Raw genomic sequence first — 15,557 nt, 5'->3', positions numbered from 1 at the left:
ATCCGATCCTCGAAGGATCCCTGCGACTGAAGCCATTGCTCGTCTAGCAGTTCTTGTATAGGCCTCATGCGGAACCTGTAATTTGGGAGTAGGGTAATACAAGAGGACATCATTCCCATCAATGACTTGTAGATCCTTACTGAAACGGACTTTTTTGTTTGCAATTGTGTTGACAACCGTATGATCTTTCGAATACGCTCCTCTGACGGGTAAGCCTTGGCCTCCTCCGTGCAGATTAGAGCACCCAGAAATTGAATGGACTGCGCTGGTCTGAGATGGGACTTCTCTAGGTTGACTGAGACCTAGCTGATCGAAAAGCTCCATGCAAACGTGAAGGGAGCGATGGGTGTCTTTGAACGAACTTCCTTTGATAAGCCAATCGTCCAGATAAGGAAAAATCTGGTGACCTTGTAGTCTTAGGTGGGCCGCAATTGGCACCATGCACTTTGTAAATATTCTCGGCGCGGACTTTAGTCCGAAAGGTAAGACTTTGAATTGGTAATGACGCCCCGCCACCATGAAGCGTAGAAATTTTCTGTGTTTTACGTGGATTGGGACGTGAAAATAAGCATCTAAGAGGTCCAGGGATGCCAAATAATCTCCTCAGCCAATCAGGAGAAGAATTTCCTGCAGGGATAACATTCGAAATGATTTCTTTTGAATGAATTTGTTTAGACCTCTCAGGTCCATTACCTGTCTCCACTTTGATGTGTCTTTCTTTTTTATGAGAAAGAAATGCGAGTAATAGCCTGTCCCGCGTTGAAGTCGTGGAACTTTTTCTATCGCCTCCTTTTGTAATAACGCTATCACTTCTGCCTTGAGGGCAGATAGATGTTCTTGCCTCCTGTGTATAGGGAGCTGAATTGGAGGCTTGTCTACGAATTCCAGAGTATGGCCATGTTGTATTACATCTAAAACCCATCTGTCCGTTGTTATTGACAGCCAAGCTGGGTAAAATGAAGTCAGGTAATGGGTGCTGCTTCCCGGACAGGTGTCGGATGTGTTGGAGAAGTCATTGTCGTCAATTGGACTGCTGCGACTTCCCTCTCGTAGATGATCTTCCCCTGGACTGTTGGTGATAGTTATTGGAAGATCGAAATTGTTGATTGCTCGAGTACTGGCGAGATCCCTGCTGCTGGTACGGCTGATCTCTGTTCGATTGGAACGAGGATCGTTGTGTAAATTGTCCTCGGGAGCCTCTCCTCCGAAAGGACTGAAACCTGCCCTGTTGCAGAGATCCCAGCGCCCGCGCTGTATCGGTGTCCGTTTTGATACTTTGGAGGGCCTCATCGACATGCTTTCCGAACAGGTTCTCTCCATCAAATGGCATGTCCACTATTTTGGCCTGTACCTCAGGTCTGAACGAGGTGGCCTTCAACCATCCTTGTCTGCGCAGGGCTACTGCCCCTGCCATTTGTCGAAAAGCCACTGAGGACAAATCCATAGCGATGTCGATGGATTCAGATGCTGCCCTAGCCCCATCCTGTAGAATAGCAACCGCTTCTTTTTTATCTTCTGGAAGATGGGAGAGCAAGGGAGCTATATCGCACCACATCTGCCGGTTGAATCTGCTGATGAGGGCTAATGCATTAGAAGCCTTTATGGAAGACGCTGCCATCACTGCAAAGCGCTTCCCTGCGCCGTCCATTCGTCTTCCGTCTTTGTCCGGGGGAACCATTGTTGTTGAAACCGGATTTTTTGAGTTTCTTTGGGCGGCCTGTGTCACCACAGAGTCTGGTCGAGGATGACCAATCAAACAGGCCGGAGACGATTCCGGAGCTCTATATTTTTTGTCTATTCGAGGAACTGAAGCAGCCACTAAAGCCGGGTTCTTCATAATCTTCAAGCCTTCCTCCCAAATATGGTCGATTATTGGAATGGATCGCATAGACTTGCGTGACTCCTCTTTAAAGTCATAAAGAAAACATTCGGCTTCCTGAACTGGAATGGGAAGATCAAAGCGCTTTGATGCTTTCTCCATGATGTCATGGAAACCTCCTATATCTTGCGGCGGAGAATTCGCAGGTGTTGGAGATGGCGACGGCGTAGTCGGGAGAATATATTGATCCCATTCATCGTCAACTTGCTTATCTTGAAGGAGTTCTCCTTCTTCCAGTTGATCGGCGTCACTGTCTTCTAAGTCATCCCTGATTGTCATAATCGGTGGAGATCGGATCTTCTGAGTGGAAGTTTTGGGAGAAGAGTGAGGTGGTCGTACCTGCGTCGGCTTCTCCACCGTCTGTGGCGCTTGAGAGTTTGCTTCCGGGAAACGCCGATAGTAATCGTTGATCATCAGGCGTAAGTCAGTCACCAAGGACACTGGCATGGAAATAGAGTCCTCTCTAGAAGTATGCTGAGGCTCTTCCTCTTCCTCGTAGGCATAAGACTCCTGAAAAGATTCATATCTCCGTGAATCTCTCGGAGGACGATCCTGAAATGAGAAGACTTCTTGCACCTCATGAAATTCTTCCTCATCTGTTTCCTGACTCTTAATGCGAAGTTGGGAAGGACTATAAGCCACTCCTGAAGACCCCTCATCATTGGACTAAGTCTAGTAAATTAGAAGGCGGAAGCGGAGAAATTTTTGTCCATGTGGTAAAATCTGTAGACTTAGTCTGCTTCGTCGACGAGCCCGTCGACAACGCCATAGACTTCAATGTTATTTTCTTTACCTTAGGCAATTTAAAAGTTCCCGTCGACGGGACTGTCGTCTACGGAGTAAGCTGTATTATCGTCGACACCGTAGTTGTTGACAACGAAGTCTTCGTCGACGAAGGAAGTGTGGCCGTCGACGGAATAGTCAACGGGCTTTTCTTCGACGACGAGGTTTAGTCGCCGTCGATGCCGCTGTCGTCGTCGATATGGTGGTCGTTGACGGAGTCGTCGTCGATATGGTGGTCGTCGACGGAGTCGTCGTCGACAGTTTCAAAGCAATAATCGCCGGCGACGCCCTAATCTTAGTCGACAGGGCTGAGGAAACTTCTCTTGACTCTTTAGATTTTTTAAGAGGAGTATGAGGTAATTAAGACGCAGGGGCCCCTTTGTCTTTTGTCTTCTGCTTTTTCAGCTCAGAACTACCTTCCGAAGTTGAAGATTTTCTCTTCTTTGAAGACTTAGAATCCTCCTCAGAGTCAGAATCTGAAGTGACCTTTTTCTGAAGCCACAGCAGAAGACGTGCCTCCCTGTCACGTAGGGTCTTTGCAGAAAAGGTTCTGCAATGTTTACAGTCCTTCGGCACATGTTTAGGGTGCAAGCAATATAAGCAGTCCTTATGTGGGTCCTCAGAGAACAATCTAGGCTTTCCACAGGATCTGCAGGGCCTGAAAAGCCTCTTCTTAGAGCTTTCAGCCATCCTAAACAAGAAAAGGTGAAGCACAATACCTTAATCCAGCCAGAAGAAGATAATTCTAGATGAACCAGAGGTCAAAAGTTTACACAGGAACAAAACTGAGCAAGGCTCAGGGAGACTCCTCCTCACACGAAGGCGGTTGGAAATCTGAGGCAGGAAGGCTCTGCTGGGGAGTGTGAGGGCAGGGCTAGCAGCCGATTGGCTGAGTCTTGGACCACATAATGATGAGATTTGGTTACCAAATAAGATGATTCCCTATGGGATTTTGCTATGCAGTTTTTCTGATACTGCTGTGGTCATTCTGTTACCGTGAGACTCCCACCATGACGACGGGGAAGATACAAGCATGTGAATCTATGAAAGATTCAATACTGGAGAATAACTCAGCCCAAGTCTTAGCAAGAGCTGCGAAGTTTGTTAATATTATCCTAATTGCATTGCATAATGCTCAGCATTAAGAAACTGTCAAACTCTATCCTTATTTGCACATATGAACGTCGATAAAAATCAAACTCTTTATGATAAGCACTGACACTTAATCAAGATACAGCTGATTTATAAATGTATACAAAATTCTTTTTCTTCTGCTTTTATTAACTCTTATATTTTAATCCTTGAATTTTATTAATACGTTTGTATGTTATGGTTTTAATTAACTGTAATAAACTTGATGTGACCTGGTATATATTCGAGATCAGTTCATATGTTATGCCGAAGAATTGCTTAGCTCCTCCAGACCCCGGGATATCTGGAGCCCACTTACTGCATATCTGCTGACTAAGTGATATCTGATTGCCCATGTCATTGGTGTAATGTATTGCTTTGGTGCCACAATTGATAATATGTTTGATTACTGTCAAGAGATTGTCTGTCTCTAAAGTCATCTATTCTCTGGTCGTTATATCCAGCCGTCTAATTTGTACGAACTGTATGTGTCCAATCAACTGCTACAGCTTAACCGATTGTATAGGTTTTTAAAATTGCAAAAAAAAAAAAAAAGGATCAAAGGCCTCCCCTCTCAATTGACCCGCTAACAGCCCTGTACACATAGTTCCTGGGTAAGGGGTGGAAGCAAATCTTTTAATGTTAATTAGCTTATCACACCCTACTTGGGCTTGGACAGCTCAGGCCCACAACCAGACCCATGGAGCCAAAAACGTTTTGGTGGGAAGGGATCAAACAGCTACGTCAGCTAACGGTGGAATTGAGATTCTCAGAGAAGCTCTTTGCACAGACAACTGACATTTTCATATTGGAATATCACAGAATGCTGTGCAAGAGAGTTAGGATAGGGGTGCAGCGATGTGGCACCTTAGAATTAATCAGGGTTGCACGGCTTCTACAATCTTTCAGCATCACTTAAAAATCGAACAGGAGACACTTATGAGGACACTTGCCCCCAGGGCTCAGATTGGTCTTCTCCAGGGCCATTAGCACTTGCTTCTTTAGGAACCTTAAGGAGAAGTTGGTATTAATACCTAATGAGGGACTCCTTGGCGTTCCCCAAGGACTTCTGTGGACTGGCCTTTGGCTCCTCTGGAGTCATAACTAGTACTGCTGGTTCCCATCTGAGACAGAAACTTAAGAGTGTTGCTAGCTCCTGTACTGGTCAGTGAGGACATGCAAGGAGGCCCCCATCCCCCCAATTAACCTGGCAGCACTGATGCCCAGTGGGCAAAAACACCTGGTGGATAAGGCTGAAATTCAGGGGAGGGGGGTTGAGGCAATGGTAAAGGCAGCAGAGTCACTATCAGGCACATCCAAAAACAGCCAGTCAAGTAACAAAGCGTTGGGATTGCATGTAAGTGTCAGGGAAACGTTTCCAATCAAAGGGAAAATACAACTGCAGCTTTGTGTAAGGCAGAAGCAAAGAAAAAATAGGCCACACACAGGCACAGAAGAAGTAGGGCTGCCGAGCAAGCCAGCCATACCATGAAACAGACAAGGGATGACCGCAAGGAATTGGAGAGAGCTAGGAGCCCGCCTTGCCCATGTATACTGAGAACTAATATAAGAAGTGGCAATGTGTAAAGAGAGGGGAAAAAAACGCTACTTAGTTGTATTTTATTTCTAGAACCAAGCCAAGCCTGGTGCAGGTAAGTGAAATAATACTTTGCAAAATCGTATGCAATGTTTTACAGTTAAATGCAGGGTCAAATGCAGTTGGTTGAATTTCAGGTAAGTTAATATTTTGAAATTACTTTACTGATAACTTTGTACGTTATTTTTAGGATGGCTTTTAAAGTTACTTTTGCTACTTATTGTGATATGCCTAGATATCACACTTGGACATTTTCTAGCGAAAAGGTAAGTAAATCATTTGTTGTACATTTGCAGTTTGTCAGTGTTTTATACAAACCAACTCCACACTTAAAACAATTTTCAAAGTAAAACAGTCAATGTATTCCTATGGAGAAAAATGAAGTTAATGGTTTGCAGGTAAGTACTTGTTTGTGGGAGTTGGTATTCTGGGGTTAGAACCAGGGTTCCCCCAGGGTCAAGAATGCACTCTTGAAACACCCTCAGCGGCACGAGTGCTAGAGTGCTGAGGGGTAATGTTATCCAAAGGGGGTTAGGGGACCTCTGGTTGGAGGCTGCTCATGAGCAGGCCACAAGGTTGTGGGAGCAAAGCTCCTGGTGTTAGGCTCAGGGAAAAGAAGTATCCAAGTTAGCACCCAAAGTACACCCACAGTGGCAGCTGGGTGCAGGGTGCTGTTTTGGAGTCGGGTGCCCTGTTGTTTTCAATGAGGATTCTCCGGTTGCAACAAAGACTGCAGGCTCGAGGACGAAGATTTTCCGGAAGTGACCACCGGTTGGACAGGCAAGTTGGGACACCGTCAGTTGGGCCACCCAAGGCCATGGGAGGTCAGATGCAGGGTGTCTTTAGGCGTTGGGTTTTCTTACAGGCTCAGGTCGCATTCGTGGGGGTCTTCCAGAAAGACTGCAGGTTTTGTTTGGAGAGTTGAGGCAAGTCAGAGGTCATCAGATCTCTGGTCAGGATCGCCAGGGAGACCTCCTCGTAGTGTTGGGCCACTCAAACTCGGGCGTAGGATGCAGATTCACTTTTTGGCTGGGGCCAGAATCTGTTGGTGAGCAAGTCCTGTGCTCACGGGAGACAAAGTCTTGGGTTTGTAAGGAAAGGCAGGTCTTTCGGATTCTTGAGGCTGCAGGACACACCGGGATTTCGCTGGAGCAGATTCGAGGCGGGGACAAACTGGTAGGGCTGGTGCCAAGTCAGTAGGCGCTGTCCTCTTCTTAGTTTCAGCCGTCTTCTTCGGTCCTTCTTTTCTTCTGATCGGTTCTTGTATGAGGAGGCAAGGTTTGGGGTTGCCCCTAAATGCTAGATTTAGGAGCGTTACAGACAAGTAAAGTTTGGACCAATGGGTCCCTTCCTTGGGGTGAGTACACCCCCTATTATGCCACCCTCCAGTGGGAGGGGCATATGCCTCTCTGGTTGGCTGGGTACCCCCATCTGCAAGATGGCGGTGACAGAGTTGTGCTGCACCTCGCTTCCCCCACCTGAGGGGTGGGGTTGGCAAAGGTGGGCACACCTCCATTCTTCACTTGGTTTTCCCACCGATTCTCTCGCCCAAAGTGGGGGTCAGAACCAGTGGGAGCCAGTTGCTGGAAGCTGCAAAGGGGCTGGGGTAGCTCACAAAGGCGGCAAGCCTTTGAAGCTTTCCCTTCATGGACCCTGCCCAACCTGGGGGACGTGCATTGTTTCAGACCTCAGAGAGCAGCAGGCTCTCGACCCAGGGGTCTAGAAACATGTCTGGTGGTGGCAGCTAGTGAGCACTCACTCAACCAGGACACAAGAGTTATGTTTGTCAGAGGGCCCCTCTAAGATGCCCTCTGAGTGCATTTTTTCTTTAAATCCCACACTGGCATCAGTGTGGGTTTAATGCGCTGAGAAGTTTGATACCAAACTTCTCAATTTTCAGTAAAGCCACTATGGTACTGTGGAGTTCGTAATGACAAACTCCCAGCACCATATACTCAAATGGCATTACTGCACTTACAATGTCTAAGAATTGACTTAGACACTGTAGGGGTGCAGGGCTCATGCACCTGTACCCTCACCACTGGTATAGTGCACCCAGCAAGAGGGGTGGCTGACCTGTGCCAGGGCAGTAGGTATGGCACACAGGGATGTGTGCCATGTTGCCTCTTAACTCTGTTCTGCCACAAAAGACGTAGTCTGCAATGGCAGTGTTTGTTTGTAAAGGTACAGGGCCTCTAAGGGTGGCACAATAAGTGCTGCAGCCCTTAGAGGCCTTCATTGGCCACAGTGCCCTTGCTACCTATGGTACCATTTACAAGGGACTGACCTGTGGCCAAAGAGGGCAAATTGGGTTTTGTCTTAATGCAGATTTAGGGAAAGAACATAGGCCCTGGGTACCTGTTTAGCAGGAACGCAGGGCACACTCAGTCAAAGTACATCAGCAGTTTTGCAAATGTGGGGGCAACAATGCAAAAAGAGGGCACTTTCTTACAAGAAATATTTGAATTAATAACTTTAGGGGCAACTGCTAAACACTGGTGAGGTGATCCTGGTGTCTTCATAATGACGTTCTATTCAAGCCAGTTTTTATTTTTTAATTCCAAGATTAAATTGGATAGAAATATGATTTTATCATACACAAGCTAAACATTTTAAATACGCAAAACTGACATTAAATATATAATAAGAATGTGCCCTTTATTTAATTAGATATGCATTTGTCAAATTGAAATTAAACTGAAGCTCAGTCAATCCACGTTCATCAAAAAAAACAAATTATAATAGAAAATAAAATCCTATAGTTGTTATATAAATCAAAGCCTTCCTCACTCTAAACCTCAAAATTACTTCAAGCCAAACTACTCTGGGAGTAACACAATACATTTTGCAATTGCAATAACAATGTCTAAACTTTTCGTTGTATACAAAGTGTTCATGCTTCTTTTCTGGCTCTAATTCCATACTTCATAATAAGAGGGTGGAGATATATTTATCTTTCTGCTCATTCAGACCAAGCAATTCAGAAAGAGATGTCCAAAGAATAGTTAATTTTTACTTCCCAAAAGCAGCAACCATTATTCTCAGAAACTCTAAAACCAGGGATTTTCCAGCTCCCAGATGCAAAATGATCCTCATTTGTTTATTTGACACCCAAGACAAATATGACAAGAATTTTTTTTTAACCATTAAAGTTTTCAGTAAGATGGGCAACAGATTGCTTTAACACTATCTAAAGGTGATCTCCATTTAATTTAGCTTTCCTTACTCCTATCCATAAGAAATCTATCAATATATTTAATGGGATGGGATCTTTAATCTCAAGTGTATCTACTCTCAACACAAGGTTCGGCAACAATTTAGAAGCAAGACAAAGATTCTCCAAATTGGCCCATTACATCATTTAAGGAAAAAGCAGAGATTATTTTTTTTCACTAAATAGACCGATTGCTTTTAATGCCAGAGAAAAATCTGAGCTAAAAGTGTCCAGGAATTAGGCGTAATTTAAGTCTGCATGGATGATCAATTGGTTTTTTGGGAAGACCTAAGAAGATCTGAGGAATTACCTTTCCAATGCCTTTATTGGCTCCACAGAGAGACTCCCATAATGGCAACCAACCCTTTTTAAGGCATTCAAGGTAAGAAGTGTTGTTCTCTGTTTGGCTATGTGATTGTCCAATATTAGATGCTTGCAAATTTAAGACCCAGATATTTACATTCCTTAACCTGCTCCAAACGGATATTATTTAAAAACTAGGATAATTTATTGAGCCGTTTGGTGACGATTAGTGTCTTCATCCTTTCTACAATTACTACTAGTCTATTCTTCTCACAACAAGAATGGAGGACATTTAGTTTGCACTGCAAACCGGAGTATAATCCATTATAACCAAATGACCACAAGCTAGACCGGGGGACATGTGCATCCCCTTTTTGCGGAGAACAAAAGTTTGTATCTGCTGCACCTGGTGGTTGATCAGAGATGTAAAGGCTAAACAGGAAGGGAGCTAGAAATGCCCACTGCATTACGTTGTTGTCAACTGACATTGTTTGGGATAAAAATTGAGCCATCTAGCTCAACCGCGACCCAATTGCTTGGATGAATTTAAATCAAACAGCTGGTCTGGCGGAAATTTCCATAATTTTAACTTTTCCCAGAGTGTTACAGTTGGCCAGGTCAAAAGCATCTCGGGCATCTACAAAACAGCAAAATAAGGTTTGCCTATAGTTGCTAATGACCTCCTAGCTTCTGACCAGATATATGAAACAGTGGCTGACTGTGGAAATATTTTACGTACAACCTCCTTTCTATATTCGAATAATAACCATCCTAAAAGCCCAGCTCTCAGGAAATGCTGCATTTAAAATATTTTAACGTTTAGTAAATTAATGTCTGCTGGATTACCTCCTCTCCACAGCTTGAATAAAATCGCCAAATTCTCTAAATGGTGTTCCTTCACCCCATATACCAAGGCGGTTCATATAGGCCATATTTCGTGGTTCCGAAGCACCTAAAAAAATGTAATGCATTAGAACGTACGATTACAGGAATTTGGACACATCGGCAACATACAGCTACAGTGTACTCACCTGTGGCACTGGCATATATAACTCTGGCCTTTGGCAGTTTATTTTGAAGTTCCAAGACCGCTAAACCAGTCTTTGTTGGTTTTGAAGAACCCACTGGACACAAGTTCTTAGCTTTGTGACACTCATCAAAAATAATCTAAAAAAACACTTAAGGAAAACACTTTTGTACTTGCACAGATAAGCAACTACTTCCTCCTCCCACTAGCAGAAATACAAGGTTAACAAAGGAATGGAACAAACACAAAGGTGAACTTTACAGTGCAGCAAATGTAGTAAAATAAATTGGGTAAATGAATCAGCTCACTTTTACCAGACTTTAACTAAAATATATTTTTTTTAAATTAGAGTGGTAAAAATAGCTTACATTTAATGTTTAACAGATAAATGCATTTTCCTAGATGTAGTCATAAAAGAAAGGATACCGCTCCATCAAAATCTTCACCACACCAGTGAAGAAGCTGTTTTAACCTTGTTTTGTATTTTCCACCACTCTGGCTTTCCCCAATCAGTGACGAATATGTTGCAAAAATTACCCCTTTCTTCACGCTTCCATTGTGTTTGGAAGAAATCTTTCCATATTTAAACTAAAAGCAAAATGAAAGAAAGTGTCGGTAAAGCAGCACAGCAAAAGAGTAATCTGGACAGAAAGAATTATTTAGCATTTTAAACTACAGCCAAATAAACGGAGTATATGGATACAGAGGAAGTAAATTTTATAAACATTTTCCTCAAGACATGTCATTAATGAACAAGTTACTTACCTTCGGTAACGATGTATCTGTAAGAAACATTAGTTAGATTCCTCACCTTAGAATATCCCCAGGCGTCAGACTGGATCCGGAAGATTTTTCGTCAGCAATACCCCTTGCGCGTCGCTAGGCGTCGTCTGCGGCTCCGCGTTCGTCGTCGGCGTCGTGCGCCGGAAAGACGGAGTACTTAGACGCCATCCTCGCGCGCTGACGTCAGTTCTTGTACATAGCCTTCCGCGCCAGGAACGCAGAGCCATGCAAGATACCGACACTGGTGCCAAAAAATTCTAGGGCCCTGAAAGGGATAGCCTTAACGCTAGATGTCAGTTCGCAGAACGGGGAGGATGGGTGGGTCGGTGAGGAATCTAACTAACTAATGTTTCTTACAGATACATCGTTACCGAAGGTAAGTAACTTGTTCATCTGAAAGAAACACGTTAGTTAGATTCCTCACCTTAGAATAGATACCCAAGCAATACCAACCGCGGTGCTGGGTCTGCGAACCAAGATCACACCAGAAAGTCCTGGAGGACAGAACGGCCAAAGAAGCCATCCCTCCGGACTTGGCTGTCTAGGCAATAATGCCTGGCAAACGTGTGCAGCGAAGCCCACGTCGCCGCCTGACAGATGTCCTGCAAAGGGACCCCCCGTCCCAAAGCAGTAGTAGCCGCTGTGGCCAGAGTAGAATGGGCGCGCAGCCCAACAGGCGGTTCCTTTTTTGCCAAGGAATAACAGATTGGTATACACAAAACGACCCACCGGGATATGGTCCGTTTGTGTTCAGCTTTTCCCTTCTTTGCACCCACGTAGCCAACGAAAAGCTGGTCGTCCACCCGGAACTGTTTAGTGCGATCCAAATAAAAGGAGAGCGCACGTTTTGGGTCCAGACGGTGGAGCCGCTCTTCCTCTTTGGAAGGATGCGGAGGCGGAAAGAAGGTGGGCAAGGTGACCGATTGCCCAAGATGAAAGGGGGTCACCACTTTCGGTAGAAAGGAAGGACGAGGCCGAAGGACAACCTAGTCCGGATGAACAGATAGAAAAGGAGGCTTGGACGATAGAGCCTGGAGCTCACTCACCCATCTAGCTGAGGTAATGGCTACCAGGAAAGCAGTCTTAAGAGTTAGAAGATGAAGAGGACAATTGTGAAGAGGCTCAAAGGGAGCGCACATCAGGAATGTCAAGACAAGATTCAAGTCCCACGGAGGCATTACGAAAGGGACAGGAGGGAACGTGTGAGTAATGCCTTTAAGAAAGCGTGACACTACAGGGGACTTGAAAAGAGAGGGCTGATCTGGAAGCCGTAAGAAGGCAGAGAGAGCAGCAAGATAACCTTTCAATGTGCCCAGGGCAGAGCCCTGCCGGGCCAAAGAAAGAAGAAAGAGGAGAACCTCAGAAAGAGGGGCGGAGAGGGGATCCACAGCCTTTGCTGTGCACCATGCCACAAATTTGTTCCACCGGCAGGCGTATACCGTCTTTGTGGAGGGACGCCTGGCTGCCAGAATGATATCACAGACTTCAGGAGGCAAGTCAAATGGCATCAACTGCCGCCGCTCAATCTCCACGCATGGAGGCGGAGGCTGGACAGGTTCGGGTGGAGGACCGTCCCCTGCTGCTGCGACAGAAGATCCTACCGAAGGGGCAGACGTATCGGAGGATCGGTCAACATACTGAGTAGCTCGGGATACCAGTACCTTCGTGCCCAATCCGGAGCCACCAAGATGACTTGGGACCGGTCGCGCTTGATCTTCAGCACTCTGGACAGAAGTGGTATAGGCGGAAAGGCGTACAACAGACCGCAACTCCACTCGCGACGAAAAGCGTCGCCGAGCGAGTTCCGCCTTGGAAATTCCAACGCGCAGAACTGCTGACATTGCGCGTTCTCGTCGGTGGCGAATAGATCTAACCAAGGCTCTCCCCACTGCTGAAAAAGACCTTGCTCCACCTCGGAGTTCAGACACCATTCGTGATCCATCATGCACCGGCGGCTGAGTTTGTCTGCTCTGGCGTTCAGAGAGCCCGCCAGATGTTGAACCACCAGGGTGACGCCCTGGTGTTCCAGCCATGTCCAGAGGCGCAGAGCCTCCTGACAAAGGGTCCACGACCCCACCCCGCCTGGTTTGTTGCAATACCACATGGCGGTGGTGTTATCCGTGAACACCTGCACGACAATTCCCCGGACAGAGGGAAGGAAGGCTTTCAGTGCAAGTCGGATCGCTCGCAGCTCCAACAAGTTGATGTGGAGGCGAGACTCCGCCGGAGACCAGAGGCCTCTGATCGAGAATGCAACACCCTCCAAAAGGACATCATTGTGGTCAGTAGAAAAAAGATGCCATCCAATTTAGCAAGGTGAATGAACAAGATCGGGTGCCTCCATTAGCTTCGCTAGATAACTTGTGTGATATTCAATTTAACTCTGAAGTAGGAGATTCTGTGCAGCCTCACAGATATCCCATTGAGCCAAAACTCCAAGTGCAGCCACACGTGCCATTAAGCCAATCCCAGAACAGTCCTGCTCATGAGCCACTAAGGGGCCCATTAGATGGTCGAAATCCGATGTAACGCTTCAGTGCCTTGCACCTGCCAGTCCTTAGAAGCCCAGATTGATTGCAAATCAACTGTCTTTCCAATGATCATACCCTTTTAGAGGCAGATCATTTTAGAACGAAGTGGAATAAAGTAATTTACTATGGGACAACATGACTTTAGGACAGGAAGTACTACTCAGTTTAAAATAGTACGACTAAGGATTTGACCTATCAAAGTCTGTAAAGTATGTAAACTTATTTTTAAGTGTTTTAGAGCTTCCTTTTAACGGTGTTGGGCAATGTTCCCACTGAGTGTAATTAACCACCGGACGTAGGGTGTTAGTCTTGTGTAGGAAATGATGCCCATAATGTTGATAACAGAACAGATCGGGAGAATTGGCAGAATTCATATATAAATCTTAAGCATCAAAAGCAGCACAATATTTTAAATAAGAAAACAAGGCTTGTATTGCATGTACATCCCAATCATCAGAACGTATGTCCTGTGTCACCACATCACCCATAGAAATACGAAACATGTATGGTACATTGATGATCTCAGTTGGACCATGGACCTGAGAATCCACTTCATCTCAGACGATGCCATCAGAAACTGGGAACGCTGAAATGTTAACAAGAGTCTGGTCACGCTTCATGATGTGGGAAGATGAGTGGGGGGCCAAAACACCACCAACCAAGTTCAAAGCAGAGCGTTCCGGCAAATAGTGACCACTGATGAGTAGAAAAAAACAGTTACAAATCCAATCGACATGAAAAGAAAAATCAGGATAAGGACCAACCAGACGTGTGTCCATGGAAGGACCAAATAAGTGTTTAAACCAGGAGAAAAAAAATAGTCAATGCGGTTGGGCCACTTGATGAGGTGGAGGACCAGTCATAGGATAAACTGCCATGGTGCAAAGGACTATCCGGCAAATCATGCAAAGACTCACTTGTGGAATAGGTGTATTCAAGCCTCCACGTTGCAGGAGGAAGCTGGGGAATAAAAGGGTAAACAACAGGTTCCATCTCGATAACAGTGTCTTGTGGTGAACTGGAAGAAGTGCCACTCTCACGAATCTTCGAAATTGTGGGACACGAAACAGCAGGTGCCACACTATTCAGAATCGGCCAGATGAACAAGTTACTTACCTTTGGTAACAATGTTTCTGTAAGAAACCTTAGTAGTGATAGATTCCTTACCTTAGAATATCCCTAGGCGTCAGGCTGGGTCCAGAAAGATTTTTCAGCAGCAGTACCCAAGCTCGTCGGTAGGTGGCGTCGTGCGGTCCGCGTCCGGCATCGTGATCGCCCGGATGACATCGCGGCTAGTACTTAGACGCTGTCCACGCGCGCGGACGTCAGTTCTGTACACGACTTTCCGCGCCAGGAACGCAGAGCCATGCTAGATACCGACCACTGGTGCCTTGAAACTAGGGCCCTGAAAGGGATAACCTTAACCCTAGAAATCAGTTCGCAGAACGGAGAGGATGGGTGGGGAGGTAAGGAATCTATCACTACTAATGTTTCTTACAGATACATTGTTACCGAAGGTAAGTAACTTGTTCATCTGAAAGAAACACGTAGTGATAGATTACTTACCTTAGAATAGATACCCCAGCAATACCAACCCCGGTGGTGGGTCAGCGAACCAAACGTGTGCAGTGATGCCCACGTAGCTGCCCGACAGATGTCTAGCAGGGGGACACCCCGTCCCAATGCAGTAGTGGCTGCAGTCGCTCGAATGGAATGAGCACGCAGCCCTACCAGAGGCTTCTTTTTAGCCAAAGAATAACAGGCTTTGATGCACAAGACAACCCAGCAGGAGATAGCCCACTTGTGCACCGCCCGACCTTTCTTGGTGCCAACGTAGCCAAAAAAAAGTTGGTCATCCACTCGGAACAGTTGAGTGCGGTGGAGGTAAAATGAAAGTGCACGTTTTGGGTCCAGATGGTGGAGCCCTTCTTCCTCTCTGGAAGGATGTGGAGGAGGAAAGAAAGTGGGCAAGAAAACAGTCTGCCCAATATGAAAGGCCGTGACAACTTTTGGCAAAAAGGAAGGTCGGGGCCTGAGCACAACCTTATCCGAATGAATGGAAAGGAAATGAGGATTACAAGAAAGAGCCTGGAGCTCACTCACTCGCCTAGCGGAGGTGATAGCAACCAGGAAGGCAGTCAAAAGACGAAGAGGGCAGTTGTGGAGCAGCATGAATGGAGCGCACATCAGATAGGTCAAAACCAGATTCAAGTTCCACTGTGGCATCACAAACGGAATAGGAGGGAAAAGGTATGTAATGCATTTGAGAAATCTATTTACAACAGGGGACTTGAAAAGAGAGGGCTGAA

The 15,557-nt window shown here is 45.8% G+C and overlaps 1 protein-coding gene across 7 annotated transcripts in view; it reads right to left on the bottom strand.

Moving 5' to 3' along the window:
* SBNO1 (strawberry notch homolog 1) overlaps positions 1–15,557 on the bottom strand; it is a 1,282,279-nt gene that overhangs the window by 917,812 nt on the left and 348,910 nt on the right. For all 7 annotated transcript variants that reach the window (XM_085634811.1, XM_085634813.1, XM_085634807.1 and 4 more), the window contains 3 exons: positions 10,361–10,522; positions 9,939–10,074; positions 9,754–9,859 (listed from right to left, as the gene is read on the bottom strand). In XM_085634811.1, the coding sequence (XP_085490937.1) occupies positions 9,754–9,859; positions 9,939–10,074; positions 10,361–10,522 (404 nt within the window). The remainder of the gene's footprint in view (positions 1–9,753; positions 9,860–9,938; positions 10,075–10,360; positions 10,523–15,557) is intronic.

This window comes from Triturus cristatus, chromosome 11, assembly GCF_964204655.1.
Source record: "Triturus cristatus chromosome 11, aTriCri1.1, whole genome shotgun sequence".
In the NCBI taxonomy this organism is placed as follows: domain Eukaryota; kingdom Metazoa; phylum Chordata; class Amphibia; order Caudata; family Salamandridae; genus Triturus; species Triturus cristatus.
This window is presented reverse-complemented; position numbering and strand designations above follow the sequence as displayed.